This window comes from Anser cygnoides, chromosome 6 (genome assembly GCF_040182565.1).
Source record: "Anser cygnoides isolate HZ-2024a breed goose chromosome 6, Taihu_goose_T2T_genome, whole genome shotgun sequence".
In the NCBI taxonomy this organism is placed as follows: domain Eukaryota; kingdom Metazoa; phylum Chordata; class Aves; order Anseriformes; family Anatidae; genus Anser; species Anser cygnoides.
The window spans coordinates 28,755,332-28,778,184 of record NC_089878.1 but is presented as its reverse complement, the minus strand read 5'-3'; the positions used below and the strand labels follow the sequence as shown (position 1 = coordinate 28,778,184).

General features: G+C 34.2%; 1 protein-coding gene across 8 annotated transcripts in view; it reads left to right on the top strand.

Annotated features, from left to right (window-relative positions):
- Window positions 1-22,853, top strand: part of PTPN4 (protein tyrosine phosphatase non-receptor type 4) — a 113,768-nt gene that overhangs the window by 44,687 nt on the left and 46,228 nt on the right. For 5 of the 8 annotated variants that reach the window (XR_007158920.2, XM_066999627.1, XM_066999626.1 and 2 more), the window contains 10 exons: window positions 2,003-2,110; window positions 7,454-7,496; window positions 7,572-7,671; window positions 11,236-11,280; window positions 11,524-11,576; window positions 13,798-13,918; window positions 14,955-15,042; window positions 16,025-16,066; window positions 16,448-16,536; window positions 21,675-21,738. Coding sequence is in view for 7 of the 8 variants with exons in the window: in XM_066999627.1 (XP_066855728.1) it covers window positions 2,003-2,110; window positions 7,454-7,496; window positions 7,572-7,671; window positions 11,236-11,280; window positions 11,524-11,576; window positions 13,798-13,918; window positions 14,955-15,042; window positions 16,025-16,066; window positions 16,448-16,536; window positions 21,675-21,738 (753 nt within the window). In the remaining variant the exon portion in view is untranslated. The remainder of the gene's footprint in view (window positions 1-2,002; window positions 2,111-7,453; window positions 7,497-7,571; window positions 7,672-11,235; window positions 11,281-11,523; window positions 11,577-13,797; window positions 13,919-14,954; window positions 15,043-16,024; window positions 16,067-16,447; window positions 16,537-21,674; window positions 21,739-22,853) is intronic. The other 3 variants (XM_013178298.3, XM_048050399.2, XM_048050398.2) reach the window with 3 other exon arrangements.

The window sequence follows — 22,853 nt, the reverse complement described above, 5'->3', positions numbered from 1 at the left end:
TGAAGAGGTAGCGTGCCAGCTGTAGTAAATGTAAGTCTGAACTGGGGTTCCAAACCTCTCCCTTTTTTTGATCATTACTCTCATAACTTAGTTTGAGTTCCGATTTAAGTCTACATAGGGAAAAATGCCAAGAAGCAATTAGTGTTGCTATGTAATTTTAAAATTAGTTTAATTTGTTGAAAAAATGGTACTGATTACTGGTTTATTTCAAAATATATCAGAAACTCCTAATTTAGTAAAATGAAAGTAACTATTTTTGGAATTGTACATGAAAAATGCCTTATACACTTCTGCTGTCATGTACTTATTATGTTAACATCTGTGGGTTTTAGCTTATTCCTGTTTATTGGAGATGAATTTTCTTTAGTAGTGAACCTTTTAATAACGTTGAAACCTACTCACTGTTAGGTTTCGTTAAACATTAAGAAATCTTTTCCCCTGATTTTGTTTGAAAATAAGATCATTTTTCATAGTAAATATAGCAACTCACAGGTCACTTTTACTTAGCCAGATAAGTGAACGTACGTGCCTTATACATGAATATACCTGAAATACATATCTTATGTAACTTCAACTTAAATAGGCAGAGCTACAGTTATGATTATCCTGCTGGCATCATTTCAGACATAATTGGTTGTTAACTATTCTCTGTTTTTTTTAATTATTCCAAAATAAACTATCAAATTTCTTAGAACCCAAATAAAAGGTTTAGACTGATTTTACTCAGCTTCAGTGTAACTTCAGCTGAACAACAAAAAAAAATTGATAGTATGCTGTTTGATATAAATAAATGTCAGAATATGATTTGTAGAGTTTCTCTTGTTTATAGATATCAAGTAAAACCTTCTGACCTTTTAGCTATATATTTCAGATATAGCTGCTGTGAAAGTAACCTATTTTATAATATCTTATGAGGAGCAAGGTCATTTGTGAGCAGAACAGGAGTCTTCTGTTTGTTATTTTTCAAAATATCTTATCGCCTACAGTAAACAAGGCAAGATGTATCTGAAATTGACTGCAGCATCAATAATACTTGGCACCTAGAACATCATTAGAAGCTTGCTTGGTGCCAAAGAAGTAGAAAATCTGGGTGGAAAATGTATTAATCATATCTTTGAGCATGTTTCTTGTTTGACAGTTTTGCTTGCAGAATTTTTCCTCATCTTTTGTGCTTCAAGAAGCTACTGATACTTCATAACTTCTTTGGGAAAATCCTTCAGATTTCACCAAGTGTATTTATGGAGTCTAGTCAGAATGTCACACTTAGCCTTTAAATTATGTGTTGGCAATATTTTCAGGTTAGGCAAAAAATTGCTAGGTACCCACAACCACACAGATTCTTTTTATATCGTGTTGTGGGTAAGAGTTGTCTCTGCAGTAAAAATCAAGTTTGTCCACTTGTCTATGAAAAGAAATGTTACTGTTCAGTTTATTTGAATTAGTTAAAGTATCTTTAAGAGAATGTATTTAAATGACACTGCTTCTCAGCTGGGTATTTGTCTGCTTCAGCTGTCTGTGCCATTTAACTGTGGAAGCATTTTCAATATGCTGGTTCATTTAGATTCAGGAAAGATTTTCAGATCAATAAGTAAGAATAACCTGTGCAGGTCTGAAAAACTTTCTAGATTCAGTGGCCCAAATGACACTAGAAAGTCCTTTGTCAAATCCTAGCCCTCTTTTCTCCTTTCTTTTTGCTTTCCAGTAATCCTTTTAAATATCAAATTTGGTTAATGAACGGCTTTCAGAAATAATCATGTAGCAAGCTGAGAAGTGAGAAGTTCTTACTGTCAGAAAATGACAGAGGAAAAATAATTCCTTACATATGTTTCAAAAGAGAGATAGAGCTTGTTTAAAAATAGTGCTGCTGGGACGGTCTCTGTGATGTTTATAATTTAGACTGCTAGATCACATCTGAAAGTATGGGCTTCACCTGCATGAACTTCGTGTGTCCAATTATGTATTTGTTCATTAAACAGTGTATACATGTATTTGTTCTCTGCAGAAACATGATCAGGGACAAGTTCTATTGGATATAGTCTTCAAGCATCTCGATTTGACAGAGAGAGATTACTTTGGTTTACAGTTGGCTGATGAATCCACTGATAACCCTGTAAGTTGGATCTGTTTTATAAATCATACTGTTTTCATTCATTTAATATATATAAGGATCATGTTTTATTGCTTAGAGGATACTTAATTGTTAAAATTTTGTTTCTTTTGATAGATCAGATTTTCTACAGGAATGCTGTAGGTTTTTGATTTGATAGATTTAATGCACATTGCAGTGCATTGAAAAGTACTATGTATTTTTTTTTTCTAGAAAAAAAAAGATGCTTCGTGGCTTTTTGAAATACAGTTTTGATTTGCTCACCTAGACAACTTTATTCTAATATGTGGAACAAAATATCTTGAGAGTGGAGAAAGGATTAAAATATATATATATACACTTATTTATTTCTTACCTGCTTGAACCAGGAATTGAAGTTCTTCTTTTACAACATTGCAGTAATGATAGCAAAATATTTAACATTAATATTTATTTAAATATTATAACATTTTAGTCGTTTTACTTTTTTTTACTGCTGAATTTACCTAAACAAGAACATAAATGATACCATGAAGTGTGCTGTCTTCTCACATGGGAGATGCTCTTCAATCTTGTTGGTTGAGCTTGTTTTCAGAATGTTCTCAAAAGAGTGATTTCATGAATAAAGAACACATGAATATTTTACTTGCTCCTTAAGCCATTTTTTTAATGCACCAATTTGAATACATGGTTATCTGATGTACTTGAGAATGGTATTTTCATTGATTAATTTGGTAGATGAGAGGCATGGAATTAGAATACTACTTCTAGAAGGTGGAGCAGAATTAAGAAACAGAATTAGGGAGATACACTGGTAGGGGAGAACAGTGACAGAAGTAGGGAAATAGTAATATATGTGTGGTAGAAACACTGGAGGCTGGCATAATGAACAAATCAGATCAAGTGAATTAATTAAATGGCAATTGTGAAAACTATCCAAGTTAATTATATGGTAATAATCCGCATTCAAGCAGCATGTTAAAGTAGATGAAGGTTGAAACGGGAAGAAAGATGGGTGATGTTTGGGTTGTGAAAAATGGAGAGCTTAGTCAGTGTTTAAGCTTCCCACTAGCACAAGTAGTGCGTTTGGTGGTGCTCTGAGTGTTTCATCTTTTTGTAGGGTTGGATGGAGTTACCTGAGTCTAACTCAACCGTGAATTTTTGTCATTGTGGGAGATGTTTTTGTTTTTTAAACTGGTCTATTTTAATCTCTGCCATGAGGGGAAAAAAAATAACCTATGCACCCATGGGAAATGCTGCTTGTAGACCTTTGAGCAGCACTCCATGAAGAGTTACTAGCTGTTTTTAAACAAGTAGAAGTACAAAGTTTACTACTTAAATATATTTGTGAGAAAGGAATATTTGGAATTAAGTCTGTTTTTAAGTGGTTAAACCTTCCAGAGATTTGCAGTCAGCCCCCTGCACTCATCCAAACCACAGGGTCTTCTGTTTTAAACATCGGTCTTCTGCTGTTAGAGTCCTTTCTTTGTACTGTGTAAACATGCCCGTTATCCTGAATTCAAGAGGCATTTCTGTAGCTTATGATGTATTGCTTGTGTAGATTTAGTAAGGTATTAAACAGGATTCAAAGAGTTTACTTTGATCAAAGTGATTGCATGATTGAAATGGAAATGTAGCTCTTGAAGTACAGCTCTGCTTCAGCTAGCATTTCAGTTAAATTTGAATTGGCTATTACATTTCCATGCCCTATAAGCAATATTATGTGTGGCTGCAAAACTTAAATAAATAAATACAACTGATCCCAGGTATCAGTAGCATTGTATTCCCTCCCCCAAATGGGGGATTCTAATGAATGTTCTCTCTGGAAGTGGAAATAGGGGACTCCAGAAGTGATGGAGTATAGAAGAGCATCACTGTGATGCAAACATAAAACGTGAGAGACTGCAGAGCATTGGCAGGGCACTGTAAAGAGTCAGTATCACCTTGTAGTTACAAGTAAAATGATGAGACTTGTGCTCATGAAATCGTACGTTAAAGGGACATTGCCTGTTTTGTTTCATCTAGTTAGTGGATGGCATGATCATCATCAGTTGGGGTAACAAGTAACATTTTGGGTGTGTTTTGATTATCCTGTAAGGTGTTTTCCTTTCTAGCCAAACACTTTGTAAGTTTTTAAATCACGTTTCATGTTGTTCACGGTATGTCAGCAGCTGTCGGCTCATCACCATAACAGATGAAGAAAGAGACTCCTCTAAAACTAAGTTTTGGTAGTAGTTGATGTGCTTTAATTGAAAGGAAATTCCATAGCACTGAAACTTTATAAATCAGATTGTAATTCACCAGTAGAAACATTCATGTTTACTGCTTCTGGAATGCTTCTTGAAGGCTTTTTTTACATCTCTCAAGTGTTCTATACTTGTTTTGAAGTGCAATTTAACAAGATATTGCTCCTTATAATACGGTTCTTTACCTAATTCCTGTTATATTCGTGTCAGACTGATGGGGTCTAAACCTATCTCGCAACGTTTGTGTCAGTCATTTTTATTCACAAAATGTGCAGACTGTAAGTGACACAGTAAAGTGTTAATTGGTAACAGAGGTCAATTTCAGAAGGCCATGAAACCTTTGGTTAGTGTAGATTTGGGCTACTGTTGTTCTACCATGAAGAGCAATCTCTCAAAGCAGGAGTACCTTTTATACCTGACTAAAAGGTTTGGATTTTTTTTTTTTTTACACTTCTTGTAGAAGAGGAGGTAAAGTCATAATGCTGCTATCATTTTTCTTGTGCTTGAGTGGTGGACTTCTTCCCACACTGCTTTCTTCTCCAGGGCAAATAATTTTTAATTTTTGTATTATTTTTCTGATAACATTAGGGTACTAGTATGAATAGAGCAATGTAGCACACTGTAGATATTTAATGGAGCTTTCTTTTGTAACTTCGTATCCAGTTCTGTTAAGACATTAGCAGGACAGCCATAATTTAATTTTATCAATCTAAACTTTGTTTCAAGGCTGAAAAGTCAAAGTCATGCTGTAGAAAAACCTGAATTATTTTTCAACTTTGATTAAAATGCCTATAATTTAACACCATTGAATATTTTATTCAACATTTAGAAACTTAGTGTTTTTCATTCACACTTATCTGCCATTTCAAAGCTTAGAACTCTAAACTTTTTTTTTAGTTTATCTGGCTGGAAGTAGTTGAACACAACACTGTAATAGATACTAATGGTTAAGAGTTATTCCAAAAGAAGACTGACTTCACAGATAGTTGATATAAGCACATGCTTTAACAGCTTAATATTCTTTCTAAAATATTTGGCTTTTTAGCAACCATCTACTTGTCATCAAAATATGTCGGAGCTAAATAGAATTTTTACAACTATTAGTTGTCTAAGCTGAAGATTTATGGGTTTGATTAATTCCGGGTTCTGATATCAGCTTACTTTTACACTTTGCTTGTTTGTGCAAAGGAAACAGATTGGATTGTCAAATACTGTGGTTACATGTGTAATAACACACTGGAATATTACTAAGATACTGAAATGCTCCAGGACACAAAACTTATGGGGAAAAATGAGAATTCTGCTAATTGAGTGTGAAACCTCTATCACTGTGCCTAAATGGGAATTGCATATACTGCCCAAGCTTTATGTATTCGTATAAAGCTAATGTCCTAGCACAAATCAACACAGGAGGCATTGATGCTGCCTACAGCGGAGTGCTGTGGCTGGTTGTGGGGGCCTGGAGCAGCCCAGAGGAGAGGGGATCCCAGATATTCCTACCTCTCAGACCTGCTAGTAAGTCTGAACAACATGGGATAACGCTTCTTGCTAGCAGCACCTTGACCCATAAACTTCTGTTAGTTTTGCCTGAACCTCATCAGCTTCAGCTTCTTTATCCCGTTAAATGATTTAATGCTCTGCAGTCTCTCACGTTTTATGTTTGGATCCAGTTACATCATTTGAAGCATGGATATTGCTTGTTAGATACAGTTTAAAAAAAAAAAGTTACTCTTCTGTGGTTTAAGCTATGTTAGTACATTCCAAATTGATTTTTGCAACCAGAAGGAAGTGAACGCAAGCTTTTCTGCTAAGCATTTAAATTCCAGGTTTTCTGGATTAACTATAATCTCAAGCAGTATTTCTTGAAAAAAAAAAAAAAAAGAGGATTATCAGTCAGATCTATGTATTTATCAGATATATTGAATCAAAACCCATGTTTAAAGATACTCAAGTGTCTTTAATCATGTTCTCCTCAAGCCATCTGCTACAAGGATGCCACGTTTGGATCTGGTCAGTATTTTTTCTTATTCCCAAGGAATTAAATGACTCTGAACTAACTTCAGATCTGTAGTGTGTATCAGGTATTTCAAGTCTGTTTGCTTCCTCCTTTCTCCTTTTTTTTTTTTTTAAAAAAAAAAAAAAAAAGCCCAAAAGCCACGGGGTAAATTTGAGGTAGTTGTGTGCCATACATGACTTGGACTGTATGGCTTCGCATGAGGGATCTGTGGCCATGCAGCTGGTTCCTGGGGCTTGTGGGCTTGCATTCCAAGGCAGGATGAGGAACGAAATGGTATTTATCAGAAGTGAAGGTATAAGTTAGCTAAAGTACATTGGTACAGGCAGGGTCTGCTGGGGTGGTAGAGGGAGCTGTTCAAATATCTTGTAGGGCTTTCCTAAGAACCACACTTCTCTCTGAAAGTTGCAGTGTTGATTTTATAAAGATCTGCATATACTGTGGGGGGGATACACCAAAGAAATATCCTCCCATAGAGATGATCAAGGTTGGTAAAAATGTTCTGTAGTCCTTAATCCAGTAGTCCAGTGGGCTGAGTCTTTGATTTACAAGATCATAATTAGGGATGTAGCAGAGTTGACTCTGACAATTGGAAAAGAGAATGTGTGGGCCAGTGGGATCACTCTGGATGTCTCAGACATGCAAACTGCAGAGTTAGAATGAACCTGAACTGGTTTAAGCAAATTAACTTCCGAGGACAGTAAATTAGCCTTCTGATAGCTTTTCACTGCCACAGTTAGTTTACCTTAGATAATCAGTTTAAAGAATTGCTAAAGATGGTTAAACACACCCTAACTGAGTTCTAACCTCTGTCAGGTACAGATGACAATGATCTCTGGTACCATGTTGTAGTTGTCTTAATACTATAACAGACAGATAGCTGGATAGCAGAGATTAATCTCAGGTAGAGAAGAAAAGACTAGAAACTGCTCATGATAATGTTGGTGTCCTTCCAGAGTCTATGGTAATACTTTGTATGCCAGTAGGATGTTTTGGTAAAAGATCAAATAAGAAGTAATAAAATTACAATAGTTTCTTGATACATACAGCTATAATTTATGCTTTTTTGTTTCTCTAAAATTAGTGTTATAATTTATCTCTTTCCAGAGGTGGTTGGATCCAAACAAACCTATCAGGAAACAATTAAAAAGTGAGTACGTATATGTATTTGGACAATTCATACATCATTATAATGATGTTTTTCCAAGGTACCCTGATTAATTAGAAATATTTTCCTTGACCATAGGAGGATCTCCTCACAGTTTGAACTTGAGAGTTAAGTTTTTTGTAAGTGATCCAAACAAGCTGCAAGAAGAATATACAAGGTAGGTCTAGTTAATTCATCAATGACATATTTTTCTAGTAGGTTTATGTCTAAGGGGAAAACTGTGTTTTTTTTTTTTTAAAGGTATAACATGTAAATTTTCTTGTAATACATTTTTATGTGTAGTATATGCAGGCTTCTAATTTTTGCCTGTAATTATCAGGCAAAACTATACAGTTGCACCAAATCAACATAACAAAAAAACCTCTGTGAATAAATTTACAAATATATATGCAAAATTAAGTAACTGCATAAAGAAAATACTATAAAGTAGGAACAGGAAAGAGAAAATAAACGAAGGGAAAAATTTAATCCTGCAATTTATCAGTGAGCAAAATTTAATTTTATCCTTTAATTATGTTCTCCTTTATGATTAAAAAAATCCTGAGCTTTCTGCATTTTTTTTCCAGTTTTCTGCCTGGCACTAATAAGTTATCTCTGTTCATATACTTGTAGTCCTAGCTTGAATCATGTGAGCTCATTTTGCCAGCAATGTGTTGAAGTTTGCTGAAGAAAATGCTCAGTGTGAATCAAGTTAGGAGGTTTTTGAGTTGCAGATAGCTCCTGAAGGAAATGCCTCATGTTTTCAGTATTCTTAGTTAGTTCTACTCTTCTACATAAGTGGCGTGATTTGACAGATTGCAATTTTTGGATGTCAGCCATTCTGAAAACAGGTCAGCCCTGTTCAATTTCTAAATTATTAAAGATAGCTTTAGAAACCCAAGCACCAAAACTGTGAAAATTTGACTCCATATTTGTTTATAACTTTGGATTTGTCAAATTTTTAACAAAAATTTGTACACATCTATGCAGTCAGAATTTACAAAAATGAGCCTTAGATTAGTCTTTGTTTTATTGAAATATTTACTCAGAGAATTTTGCAATGTACTATATTAGAGTAACGAAAAATACATAATTTGGATTGAAGGGCAATATAAAATATTCCTTAGGAAATGAAAAAGACAGCAAATGCTTATTTATATCAAGCAAACAGTAAAGAAAAAAGACAACTGTTCACATAAATGTTATGCTGTAAATACAGTGCTGCTATAAATACAGCAGCCATTTAGGTAAGAAGTAATGTAGGATTGCTGTATCTAGGTCAGCTTTGCCTTTTTAGTTAATAGGCCTAATTGCCCCTGAGAAAACTCATTTGTATTTGGAATTATTATAAAGAGAATGCCATTATCCGTGGGGTTTTTGTAGTGAAATTAGGATGCCTTGTCACTGACATGTGGTCCTTTCATGTAATCAGCATTTCCCCTCTTTAAACAAAACCAGCCAACAAAAACAAAACAAATGAAAAAAAAGCCACCAGAAAAGGAAAGAAACAAAGCCCATGCTTTTGACAGTTTTCATTCACGATGAGGCTTTTCAAAAATACTCAGTTTTTATAAATTTCATGAAAACAGAAGAATGGGCTAACGTGAGGCAATATGAATAGATTGGAAAGGTTCAGTGCCGGCTCATATCTTTAAATTAGACCTCTGAGAATTTGTGAGAGGGAGGCAGGTTATGAATGCCTCAGGTCAGAAAAGGGTCAGTGGGAGCTCAGCTTGTGTTGGAGGGTTTAGCTTTAAGAACTTGCACTGGTAGGAGATGAAGCTTCATTAGTTCTGCTCATCGCAGGACAACCTCTTTATTAACATTGACTCCAGTTAACAATAATTCTGTCTTATCCTTTTCCCTATATTTAAGGAAGATGAAAACATTGTTATGCAATCAAAGCCTTCTTAATTGGTTTAGCTGAATTTGTTGTACAGATTTTCAGATCTACATTAATACAGCTTCTATTGATTTCCCATTTTGCTTAATAATATGCAAGGCACCAGTGTTTGAACTGGGGTGGCTAGCTAACAAGCAATTAACTTCAGTGTTCACTGAAAACAGTGGACAGAAAATGAACTCTGATTAGTATTCGTTAATCATCAGGTCCATTAAGTACCATGGAATATTTTTAATAATGCCTTTCACAAAAAGTAAAAAATAAAAATAAAAAATAAAAGTACATCTGCACATGCAGATTTTTTCCATGTTTTTACAGCCATGAATGTTAACAGTGGGAAGTATTGATCTACGTTTCTTTAATAGGTGAATAAATTTGCTTCATCTATTTCTTTTTTTTTGCATCAATGTGCATTCTAAGTTGCAAAATGAAAAAGTATTTTGAGTTCTTTAAAGCCTGTCTAGTGTCTCAGTTTTAACTTCTTAGGGTTAATACCTGAAACAAAGCTTGTTGCCATTCCTAGAGGTCCAAGATCCTCTAGAAGGTTTTGTGAGAGTTGAGCATATAGGGGCTAACATCTTTGCTTATCATTTTGCAGGTATTTTCCTGATACTATTTCAAATGTGAAATGTTTTACCTTTCACTACATTTAGCTTGTAAATGATTTGATTTCTGTATGTATTTGTAATTGTTTGTGAAAGTCTTCAAAGTGGTAACCACTTTCTGAAGACTACACGGAATCTTAGTCTAAACAATTATGAGAAGTCATATGATATGTAATAGTTATATGTATTGTTTTGAACTTCTTAGTGAAAGTTAATATTGGAAAATATTTAATGTTTGGTTTTAGTCAGACTTGAAGTGAGTATTTTTGATACGTAATTGTTGAATGTTTATAATGAACAAGTATGGCTGACTATACTTCCAAAGCAGAACTACAGAAGGAAAATGACTGATTTTTGTAATAATGACGTAGGAAGTTCCAAAATTTAATAAATTTATAAGAAAACAGGAATGATGTTAACATTTTCCACTCACTGGGAAGGTTCAGGTTGCTTAGTTTTTTTGTTTTGTTTTTAAGTTAGAGTTTCTGCTGCTAACATTTGGTTGAAAGTAGTCCTTGGTTTAAAGTGTTAGTCTGCTCCTTTTGCTGTTCCCATCTCCTTCCTTACTTGAAAGAGTATGCATGTGAAGAGTAGAAGAACTTCTAAAACAAGCTTTTCTCACATCATAATTAAAAAAAACCCTTCAGAACAGAAGTTCAAGGGAAGTCAAAAGACTTTTAGAAGGCTTTTAACATAATAGAATCCACAACTGTTATTTAAGGATGTAATGCCAAAATACTGAGGCTAATTAGTTTAGTTTAAATGAAGACCAAGTAATGTCAAATACTCGATGAGAATAAACTAACTCTTTTTATCTACCTGGAGTACAAATCATTCTTATTATGCTACCAGCGTATATAGATGCCATCTTTGACTTTTGGCTTGTGTATTGAATTGTTCTATTGTTACACTTTATCATTGTGAAGGCACTTCTTTTTCTTTTTTTATTTTAAACTGAACCGAAGTACCGTCAAATAAAATGGGTAGAACGTGAATTTGTTAATATACTGGTGAAATACGCATGATTTCATTATACAGTAACTACTAGCCTGTAAATAGTTTAATTTACAAAGTTGTATTATATTACTAATCACGGTTTAATTTCTTTCCCGTAAGAGTTTAAGAAATAGCATGCAAAGTGTAAAGTTTTAGCTTTGTGCTAACTGGAAACAAAATGCACTAAACTAATGAAAAACAATTAAATGATTTTTAATTTTTTTTTTTTTTTAATAAGGTACCAGTATTTTTTGCAAATTAAACAGGACATTCTTACTGGAAGGTAAGATGTTTTTGTTATGTTAAATATAGCATGAAACATTGACAAAAGGTTGTTAAATTAATCATAAAGGATTGTATAGACAAAAAATAAAAACTGTTTAAAAGTAACATGCAAATAGAAGCATTTATAATAGTTACCTGTCCAGCTTGTGCATTGATAGATTATGAAAGATTAGGCTTTTCAAAATAACTGTTTCATATGAAGTATGTAATTTCATTTGATTTTCTTCTAAAAACAAAACAGGTTGCCCTGTCCATATAATACTGCTGCTCTTCTGGCTTCATATGCTGTTCAATGTAAGTATAAGGAGTATTTGTATATATGTAAGTACTGAGATACGTAAAAAGTGTAGTACTGGGTAGTTTAGTTTCTAAAGAATGTAGTTTGTATATCATGATATTTGTGGACATAACATGATGTTTCTCGTCATTAAAGCAATCTGGCTGGTTGGTTTTTCTCCCCCAGCAGATTCTGCTGCATTAGAGAGAAATACTAATAGCTCTCAGTTTTCCTTCTTTAAACCCATACAGTTAAAAAACAAAACAAAACAAACCCATTGTATTTCACTGCATTCTGAAGTGTGATTTGATATACATGTATATGTTTTTATGAGTCAAATTAAAGCAGTATGTAGACACTTGTATGTTTTATGCTGTAAAGTGAACCTCCAAGTGAGTGTGAAATAAGAAATTCTGCTCATATCTGGCCAAATAGTTCAACACCTGTGTTACCAATTTTAACTACCCATCAGTGGGTAATTATGTCTAGAAGACTGAGATTGTCGTCTTCCTTTCTCCCTGTTTTCCTTCCATAAAACCTAAACTGTTCAATGGAAGGAATCTAAGATATTCAACCCTTAGTTCTTGGAAATTGTGATTGTCAGAATCTGTTTTATATGCAGTCCTCATCTATACATGTGTATTCATATGTTATATTTACATTTAGTACTTCTTACGTATCAGAGAAATAGTCCATATTGATCTTTTCAGGGAAAAAATATATGGTAATGTTAATGTGAAATATTATGCGCAGTTTTGATAAGTGGTGAAAAGTTGCTTGACTTTTTCCAGATCAATCAGCAGAGCAATTTCTCTTACACAAAACACCAAACTGCAGTTGCTAGAAAAAATATGTAGTGTAAGTGCTATCAGAAAAGCAAAAGTCACACCTTAGCATTTTGCCTTAGAAAACATTTTGATAATGAAGCAGGCACTATGAAAAGTTTATAAAGTTTTAATCTTCTAAGAATGCAATATGTTTCTTTTTAAAATAATGTAGTAGCAGCGGGTATGCATTGTGCATTGTAGTTAAAACTTACATACAAGGTCTTGTTGTCCTTAAGTTTTTCAGTGTTCAGACCTCTGTCTAATGATTTTCTGTACATGCCTGTTACTAAACTCTCTTTGGGTTTAGGTCTTAGAATTCTTTATTTGTAAACAGCAGCCATAGATCTTAGGCACCCTTGCAAAATATATATTTTTATATATGTATAAAATACACTTGTAGTGTATTTTAGCAAGAATTGCACTTGGTTACAAAGCTGGTCACATGTTTCCAGTTTTGAAATCATTTTAAATAGGATCAGTCTCTGGTAATGCAAATGCCCCAGACTACTTTCCTGCCTTTGCTTCCCTTGCTTATCCTCTGACTCCTCTCCTTCATCCCTCCCATCGTCAGTTTTTCCATACCCCACAAATTGTCAGTAGGCCTTCCCAGGACCCCACACCATGCTAGGTTGCTGTGAACTTTCCCATTTTCACGTTATGTTACTTATTACTGTAAATCTGTTAGATGGATTGCAGACACAGCTGGATTTATTTTTGGATTACAGTTAAAAAAAACCTCGAAGCCTGTAGTTTTAGCAAGTTGTGTGATTTTTTTATTTATTTATTCTGACAGTAAATGTGATTTTGATTTACTATGCTTTTAAGGAAGTGTTAGAAATTATGTAAATACACTTTTTAGGAGTTTCAAGAAAACGTTGTAGGCGTATGTATGCATACTTTTTCTATACACATACAATTGTGCAAAAAATGTTTTTTCTAATGCTTCTGAATATATCTTGGTGTAGTTGTTTTAGCAGAGCTTCCAAAGTGACGAAATAGCAGTTCCGGTTTTTAAAAAACAAAACAAAACACAACACAATCATATGAAAGTAAGCAAAGGTTTAATAAAAAAAAAAAAAGAAAAAAGCTAGTACCTGAGATACCTTGAAGTGTATTATTTAGTACTCATCATTATAAGAGCATTTATGAATTATTTTGTGCATTAGAAATTAAACACTTCATAAACTTCCTGCATAAAGACCCACTCAAAGCTCTTTTTAAATGATTTCCACAGCACTCAATGAGAATGTGACACTTTATTCAAAGGGAAAAGGGGAGCTAAAATGTCTTCTATATTTTAATTTGCTGTAGAACATAAAGTATGTGGGAGCAGACTTGTATGAATTTGGGGGCATTGCACAATGCCAAGTACATCGCTGATAAACAATAACCTCTCTTTTTAATATTTTAGCCGAGCTGGGAGACTACAACCATTCAGAAAACTTGCCAGGCTACCTCTCAGACTATTCTTTCATCCCTAGCCAGCCTCAAGACTTTGAAAAAGAAATAGCAAAATTACATCAGCAGCACATGTAAGGATTTACAGCAGAAGATATTGACTGACTTTGTCAAATCCTGACTGCTGGTGCTGTGCTATTACATAAAAACTGAGTATTTTGTCTTAAAGTTTTCTGTTAAAAAATTATCTATGTGAATGTGATATTTCTGGTAGAATGTCTGTATAGTAAGTACCATTGATGCTCTGCAGAGATATGGAACGTATCTGTTAGAGTAAGAGGGAATATTAGTGAGTAAATGAACATGGTAAAGGTGCACTGAAAATTGTGTGTGTATTACGTAAGATATTAACTTAGCAGGATACAATTACTTTAAAAGTGTTATTCAGTTCTTGAGAATGCATAAAGGCTTTGTTTTCATGGTGCTCTTACCAGTAGATTAGAGTCACTTTAGAAGTAAAAAACAAGTCCTTTTCTCCAATATCTGGTCTTTCCTGTTTGCAATTCATTGACTTTTTCCTAAAGAGGAAAAGGCAATGAAGCAATGGTAAATACATTTTTCTCAATGTGTAATGTTCAATAGTATTTCTTTCATTGATAGCTCCTTGGCATTTTAGAACTGAGGCACTTTGTTCTTACAGTAAAATTTAACAAAAGATAAGCTATAGTTTAAAAACTACTGAATGTTGTTTTACATTTCAGTCAATGGCTTAGCAAATCCAGTTAAGTAGAGTAAATAAAATTCAAGTGGGTTGATGATAACTTAAAGTTTGAAGGTGAGTCTTAGGGAGAGATAGCTATTATCAATGCAAAATACAGAATTGCAAAAGTAATTTCCAGATTCCAGAGCTTCACAGACATTTAAACAACACAGTGCATTAGAAATAAAAAAAATGTGCATTTGCAAACAGTGTGTTGCAGTCTCTTTTCAAGACTGTGGAAGCACCAGTTAAAATTTTTGGATTAGTCTGCTTATGGTGAGAGAGGAAATTCAGAATTCAGGGTGGGGGAAGAAGTAGTAAAGCTGATGCAGATTTTCTATTTGAGCTCAGTAAAGAGCCTGATGTGGGGGATATGTTTGAATGTTTCTTATTTAGCTTCTTTCTTTCAGAGGGCTGTCTCCTGCAGAAGCAGAGTTCAATTATCTCAATACAGCACGTACCTTAGAACTTTATGGAGTTGAATTGCACTATGCAAGGGTAAGTTTGGATCAACTAGTGTTGTAATGTAAAAGTGGATTCCTGAGATATTTGTGGGGAAATATTTATATATTTTTAGTGAGCCTTCCTGACTGCTGTTTTCAGGAGAAAAAAATGAAATTATATTATAATCTGCTTAAATGCAATTTAGCAATTTCAGCAGCCACTATGATCTTAAAGGTGTTTTCCAACCTAAACAATTCAGTGATTGCTTGTTTGCTTTAATTTGGGCTTAGTTTTTGTGCGTTACTGAGGTTCAGCCTTGTCAGCCTGAATGCCAATTTGGTTGGTTACCGGTGAAAAAGAAAAATGTACTTGTTGAAATGTGCTTTTGATATTTAAGGATCTGTCATCTTTTAAGTATATTTTATTTGGTTCAGATTAGAACTGAGCTACGGATCATTATCCTTATATAATGTGATCTATTATGTAAGGTGAATGTACTATAATTTGATGTGATACGTAGTGCGTAATGTATATAATGTGAAGTGTAATGTGAAAACAAATTGCTACCTATTCTTCCACTGTAAATTCAAAAATGAAATACAGGTTAAAATTATGAAGGATATACGTTTGAAACTAGGGCTTTTAAATGAAAAGTCTGATCATGAAGAATAATTGAATATATGTGGAAACCTGGTAGCTTACTTCTTCGTAATAAGTACAGTGAAATAGTTTCATCTGGTAAAGCAGGTAGCTTGAGGTCTTGAAACAACCTGCCATTACAGTGCTACCATTTCTCCAAAGACTGAATGTAATTATTTTTAGTAAATAAGACAGCTCTTTTTTAAATATTCTTGTCCCACTCCCTAATGTTAGAGAAGTATGCAGCAGAATGATGAGTACTGCACTTCACTACTGTCTCTATCCTCCTATTTTTGCACCTGTATTGAGAGATCTGTAGCAGGCATTTGATTAGAGTGCATAAGTATTTGAGGGAAAATGTGCTGTTTAAATATGCTTACAATATTATTTGTTTTAGAATCTCTCCTCTCTGTGTTCTGAGATTGCAATTTCCTTTCAGGTAGGAATTTAAGTCGCTGGTTGCTTTTAGTATAGCAAACGCCAAGCCACTCTGTTAGCGCTGTTATTCATAATAAGCTGCTAGAATACTCTACATTGTTGTTTCTTCAAAGTTGGAGGAATATGGAAGATCTAACTTATAAACTACCACAGAATTTTAATTTTCTAAAGGGCTCAGAGCAAACATTCGGGCTTGTCCGAATTAGGAGGGAATAATGTAATTCCTACTTGTCTTACTAAAACACATTTCCTTCCATGTAAATCAAGTTCTGTTTTGCTATTGTGTTCGTGTATTTAGAGGGAGAGAGATGAGAATGAATATATGAGGTTTCAAAGATGTTGATATTGTTTTTCAAGCCATTGTCTCTTTTCTCTTTTGAAGGATCAGAGTAACAATGAAATAATGATTGGAGTGATGTCAGGTGGAATACTAATTTTTAAGAACAGAGTACGAATTAACACCTTTCCATGGTAAGGACAACTGTTTAAACTGATGCTTTCGTTTGGTATTTCAAAACATATTTTTACCACTGTCAGTGTCACATGCTCTAAAGAAGACTAAAATTTAATTATAATATCTCAAGGTGAAATGATTTACCTCATGCTGTGCAATGGGTAATTTATGATGGGTTTTTGTCCTGTTTTGCATGCTGTGCTGTTAAGTGATTGTGGTGCAAAATATAATTAATTTTAATACTTCTTCATGAATTTGTAAGCATACTTTGTTTAGTCAACTGTATAGCCAGTGTTATGGTAATGTCAACCTTATTCTAGGTTATTCTTTAAAGGGACCACTAAACTTACAAATCTTAACCTGAAAAGTGATTGCTGTAATCTGTTTCATCACATGTAATTTAATTGTACTTCGTGTGTTAAATTTAGCTTAGATATGTTATTTGAGGATAACTGAAGAGTAGCATTCAGAGATACTGTTTTCCCTTCATCCATAGATAGCCATTTTCACAATAAAGTTCAAAAAAGTGCATTTATTGAAGAAAAGGCTGTCACTTCTCTTAAGTAAAATAGATTGTAAAGCTGTTCTCTTCTGTTATGTAATCATGGAGTTACCCTCAGTAAACATGTTAACATGATGAGATCGTCAGTTTCTTAAATTGGGATCCTGTTTTTACTTACCCATGTCAGAAGGGGAAAGATCAAATAGAAATTCTATTATGTTACATCAAACTAGTGCTCTACCCAAGTTTCTCACCTTCCCCAAAGCCTTTTTTTGCATCCCTAAGAAGTAACTTTCCCTTAGCTTCCTTTGCCTGCATTGAATTTGCTCTTACAGTCTTTCTTAGTACATACTTCCCTGTACATACTCTAATCAAGATCTGAGTGGGCTGTCAGCCATATAAAATCATTGTAATAGACATGAGTTTACCAGGTACAAAAGCTTTTCGTTTTAGAAAGCATTTCATGTTTTCATTTGCTGATGATCTGTGTTCTTGGGCAATATAGCATTGAAATTTTCTAAAGTTCATCTTCATATAAACAGATTAAATTGATAACCCCAACTGAAACTGGAAAAGGTTTTCTCTGAATTCCAGCTGATATGAGCACCTGAAATTCTTGATTGTTGTTTCCTCTTAGTGTATGGTAAGATCCATTACCTGTAGTCAGTGACCTATTTTCACTTAGTAAGCTTTCTTGCAGACATTCAAAATATTAATGATGTCTTTTCTTCAACCCACTGAACTTCTGAGACATTCTGGTTTTCAGTGCTAAGCTTTACACTCAAGTTTTGTTGTAGGATGTTATTTAATTTGGGATTTACCATATTGAGAAAGTGTGAATGATCAAATTTTAGCAGATGAACACAAGGAGCTATGGACAAAGGCATTCTCCACAGACAGGTATAATTGAACACAGTAAACATGTTGCCTCTAAGCATTTAAAGAAAAGTAAGCCTGAGGCAAACACGGAGCATTTAAATTTTCAGTCTCCATGGTTAGTCTGGTAAATGAAAACTGGATCTTGCAATGTTAAGTCTGGGACTACTGTGATAGTCAGACCTGCCTTTATAATAGCAACTTGTTCTAAGAAAGAAACCCTTCATTTCCAAGAGTTTTGAAGTGTTAGGGGTATTTCTGGGTTAAGGCTGCTTTATAAATGCAGTGCTGTAGTAATCAGGATGTTTTTAATCCAGGCTGCTTTTACTGCTGTTTTTGGGGGAGGGAAACAGTAATAGTGGAAATAGGTTCAATACAACACACCAGTAAATTACTGAGTATGTACAATGTAAGTCATAATTAAGCTGCAAGTCCCTACTGGAAGTTAGAGGTTTCTGTGAACTGTTTCATATCGTTTGCATGCCGGGGATGCTGATCTAAATTCTCAGTGTGGTTTGTGTGTGTGTAATTACCTAAACAGTTCTTCTTTGTATTCAACCGTATCAGCTGACATCAGGGTTATTAATTTCTTCCTGGGAAGGCTGTAGTACCAACATAATTGGTCTTTACAAAAGAAAAATAAATAAATTGGGGGAAAAATATACACCCTGCCCCCCACTCGTGTGCACATACACAGTTTCATCCTACCATAGGCTTTCTTTTGCTATGAGTAAAGGTCTGTAATGTCAGTTCTTACAGTATGGCTCAGTAATACACCTCGTACCTTTCCAGAGGTCCACTCAATTTAATACTATGTCTAAATTACATAATACATTCTTTCTAAGCAGGGATTGTGGGGAGAAGAGAGGAGGGAGACTAGGCAAGCGTAAGACAAAATCAAGGAGACTGCCTTTTATCTAGTCTATCCTAACTTGATTTTCTTGTATTGTGGGTAGTTCCTCTTTTTCCCAAACCATGCTACCAGGCACAGAGAGCTGAGAATCCAGGGAGCAGATCTTCTCCTTGAAGACAAAGGAGGAAGGCGTTAAGTATCTGCCTTAGCCTGTCGTTTGTTACTAGATCACCTGCTCTGCAGGGGAGATGCACTTCCCTTTGTCTCTCTCTCACTGTTAATGCTTCCCTGGAAAGCTTTCCCTTTTACAACATTGCCACTTTAAACTCCAGCTGAGCTTTGGCCTTCCTTGTTATATCCCTGAATGCCCAGGGAATACTTGTGTTCCTCCTTGGTAGTCTCCGATCCTGCTGCCACCTTCTGTATACTTCGCTTTTGTGTTTGAGCTCAGTCAGAAGTTCCGCATCCAGCCAAGCTGGCCTCCTCCCATGCTTGCCTGTACTGTAGCACACGGGGTTGTTCTGGATTGAGATTGTCCTTGAAGGGCGGCCCCCTTCCTCAGTTCCCATGTGCTGCAAGACAACCTCCAAGGGATTTTGCCTGCTAGAGCTCTGAATTAGGTGACCCTTAGGGATTGAGTTAGACCTTAATGGTGAATGTTACAGTTTTGAGTCTCTTCCTAGTGGTTTCAAGCTTAACAGCCAGCTGAGCTCACTCTGAATTATGGAGTAGGGTTTAAAAAAAAAAAAAAAGTGTAGCTTTCACCTTTTAATTTTCTGTGAGTGATCAAAGGAAGTCATTTTCTTAGCAGAAGAGGAAAAAAGAGTAAATGGTGGTAGAATGTTTTTACAAATGGAATAATTTGCATTTCTTTTCAGTCTGTTAGCATGCTAAGCAAATCTGATATGCTGTAAAGCATGCACAGTTCAGTTTTTGAAAAAGATGTGTATTAAAATGTTCTTTAAATTGTACTGTACCCCAACATTTTAGAAAATTGATCGTAACATGCTTTTGGTTATATTAGACTATTTAGGTAGTAGTTAACTTCTTTATGTATTTCCACAGTTGGACTGCTATGACTAGTGGCTATCCCATCCAGCAAATTTAGGACCTGTACCAAATTTAGGACCTTGTTTGTCATAGTTGCTAAGAAAACTGCTGCATTGCCAATGAAATTGTTTGATTTCAATAGATAAGTTGTAGCCTCCTTTATAGATCGTGACAAATTTCAATAGCAATGTTTTATTAAGAATTAAAAACCAGCAACAACCACCCCCCAAAAAAACAAACAAAAAGACAACAACAAAAACACAGGACAAAGTTATAACTTTTTTTTCCTAATAGCAGAACTAGGAAAGAAAAAAAAGATGTAAGCATAATTTAAATGCTAATAACCATATACCTCCTTTATATTATTGTTAAGAGAGTTTCTCTCTACAAATTAGGACATCCACATTTGGTTCCTGTTGTCAATAACATGCTGGAGAAAAATGTCTCCATATGTCTATATTAAGAAAATTTATGTTTTATATATATATAAACACATATATATATACATATATATATATATTATATATATATATATAATATATATATAAAATTGTCTCCATCTTAGGTGTCTGTTAATATTTTGCTCCTCATCCTTCCCAGTCTAGAGTTTTTTTATTCAATATGCAAGTAGTAATTCCAGCAGTTTCTGAGGTTTCCTCTATATTCTTAATGAATAAGTTCATCTAACATCTAATTGTAGCACCATATTCACTGTCACAATTTTTTTTTTCCTTTGGTAGTTTTACTAAGCTAATATAATAACTTGAAGTAGAGGGACCATCAGTTCAGATTAGTAACAGTGCTCTGTATAAATGCGCAGTGTAACAGATTAACTGTAACCCCTGAAGAGTTTGCTATACTATTTACCAAAATCTTTTAGACAGATTCTCTTTTGCTCTGAGTTCCATTAAAATTGTCAGTGAAATCAGGTTTGAGTGAGACAACATTTGAATTGAGCATCTTACAGTTTGCAGTATCACATTGACTGTTCCTTTTCAAATTCACAGAAGTTGCTACTTTTTCTTGTTACAATTGTAACATTGCTTTTATTCTTGACCAAAATAATATTCCTGTAAATTAAACACAGGATATGCACAATCCAAGTATTGTTTTTTTTAAGTATATAATTAGATTATGGTGGAAATATGACTTGTCTTTTCCCATTTAGCATAATTAGCATTAAACTGGCCATCCAAAATTGTCTGGAATTACTGTCAGCATCTCACATGTTTATAGACAACCTGCAAGATGAAAATATCTGTAGGCTGATTTTTCCTGTGATGCAATATTTTAAATGGCTTTTCCTGCTTACAGTGTGGTGGGCTTTTTGATTTTTTTATTTCCCTTTTTGTTTACCTTTTTTCCTTATCTTCATGCTTATATCTTGTCTCAGATATTTGACTATTTAACAACTTCTGGTTATATCTTGAGACGAGTAAGAACATAGAGAAATAATGTCTTTCAGGAATCAGATGGAGTTGATAGGTTGTGTGTGATTTTTTTTTTTTTTTTATTTTATTCTAAAGTATAACGAAAGAGGTCTCAAAAAAGAGGATTTCAGGTTGGGATGACTTGAGGATAGAATAGCTCTTTGGGTTTAAGAGCTGGAAAAATACAAAATTGAGCAACTGCCTTGCATTTAGGATAGAAATAAGTGAATTTGATAGGTAATTTAGATATATGGCTTACTAGTTTCAGATAATACAAGTTATTTTATATAATCTTTAGTATCTTATTTTCTGTCTATGGAAATTTCATGGAAATGAAATGAAATCTGTCCTCTACAAAGTATATTTTCAGTAGGTATGTTTAAGCCTTTAACCATGATGCAGTACACTAAGTGTTTAAATATTCTGATTTTATTTTATTTTTAGGTTGAAGATTGTAAAAATTTCTTTTAAGTGCAAGCAGTTTTTTATTCAACTTAGGAAGGAATTGGTGAGTACTGTTTTAAATTTGGTCTCAAAAATGAGCAATGAAATTTCTCAGTACTTCATGTCTGCATCTAATATTATGTTGGTTCGTGCCTTTAACTACAATTAGAAGTCCAATTTCATCAAATTCCCGGTTATTTTAGTTGTCAGATGGGCCATTACAATGTTTTATAAGACTTCTTTCATTTGATTTGCCTAAACACTTTTAGTTTTACATTTGTACGCAGGGAATAACGATTGTTTATATAATGCAAAGGTTGAAAGTAAATCAATACTATATTTACATTCTAGAAGAAAGCGAGTTAGAATTAAAGGCAGTGCTTAATGCTGCTTCACTTGTATATCTGCTTGTAAGTGTTTGATTAAAACATGCTGATTTGTATTATTCTGATTTAGTAATACAACTTGGCTTTATTAATTATATTTAAACAGAAGAGAAAGAATGTCTTTGCAGTTCAAAATTACATATGGTAATTGTTTTATGCATAATTCTCTATTTGTTAGAAGAAAATTGAAGCTTTATATGAAAAATATGTATGTTTTTCTACTTGTGGTGTTTGTTTGCTACCAGATGAAGCACCACAGGACCATTGAGCATTTAATTTGGCAAGAAATGGATTGGTGCATGCCTCTAAGAGATAAGAATCTAAACCCTTACAGACATATCACTGGGGGAAGAATTAATTAAAAATATGGCTATGTGATTAACTCATCAGATTAGTTAAAAGGTTTTGTACAGTTCTTACTTACAGCTGAAAAGATTTAAAGACCTAAAGTGCAGAGTTACTAACTGGATAAAAAAAGAGATTCTAGGCAGAAATGCATCCCTCAGTATTATAGGACTATTCCAGATTCAGAGGCAATATGGTTAAACAACAAAAAGGGAAGGAGGAAACAGCTGTTATATCAGAATAGGCCAATGGCTTGTGACCAGCAAGAGCATTGAAACCAGGAGTTGAACTGTGTAAAAGGAGATCCTTTAAAAGGAGTCCCGGGAGTTTGAAGTTCTTCACAGATGGAACTGCCTAAATACAGACACGCCGTACATTAGCTGCCAGGAGAAGTTTGACACTTGTGCTTGGAGCAGCAGGAGTAGCTATCAGCCCAGAAGTATGGGAA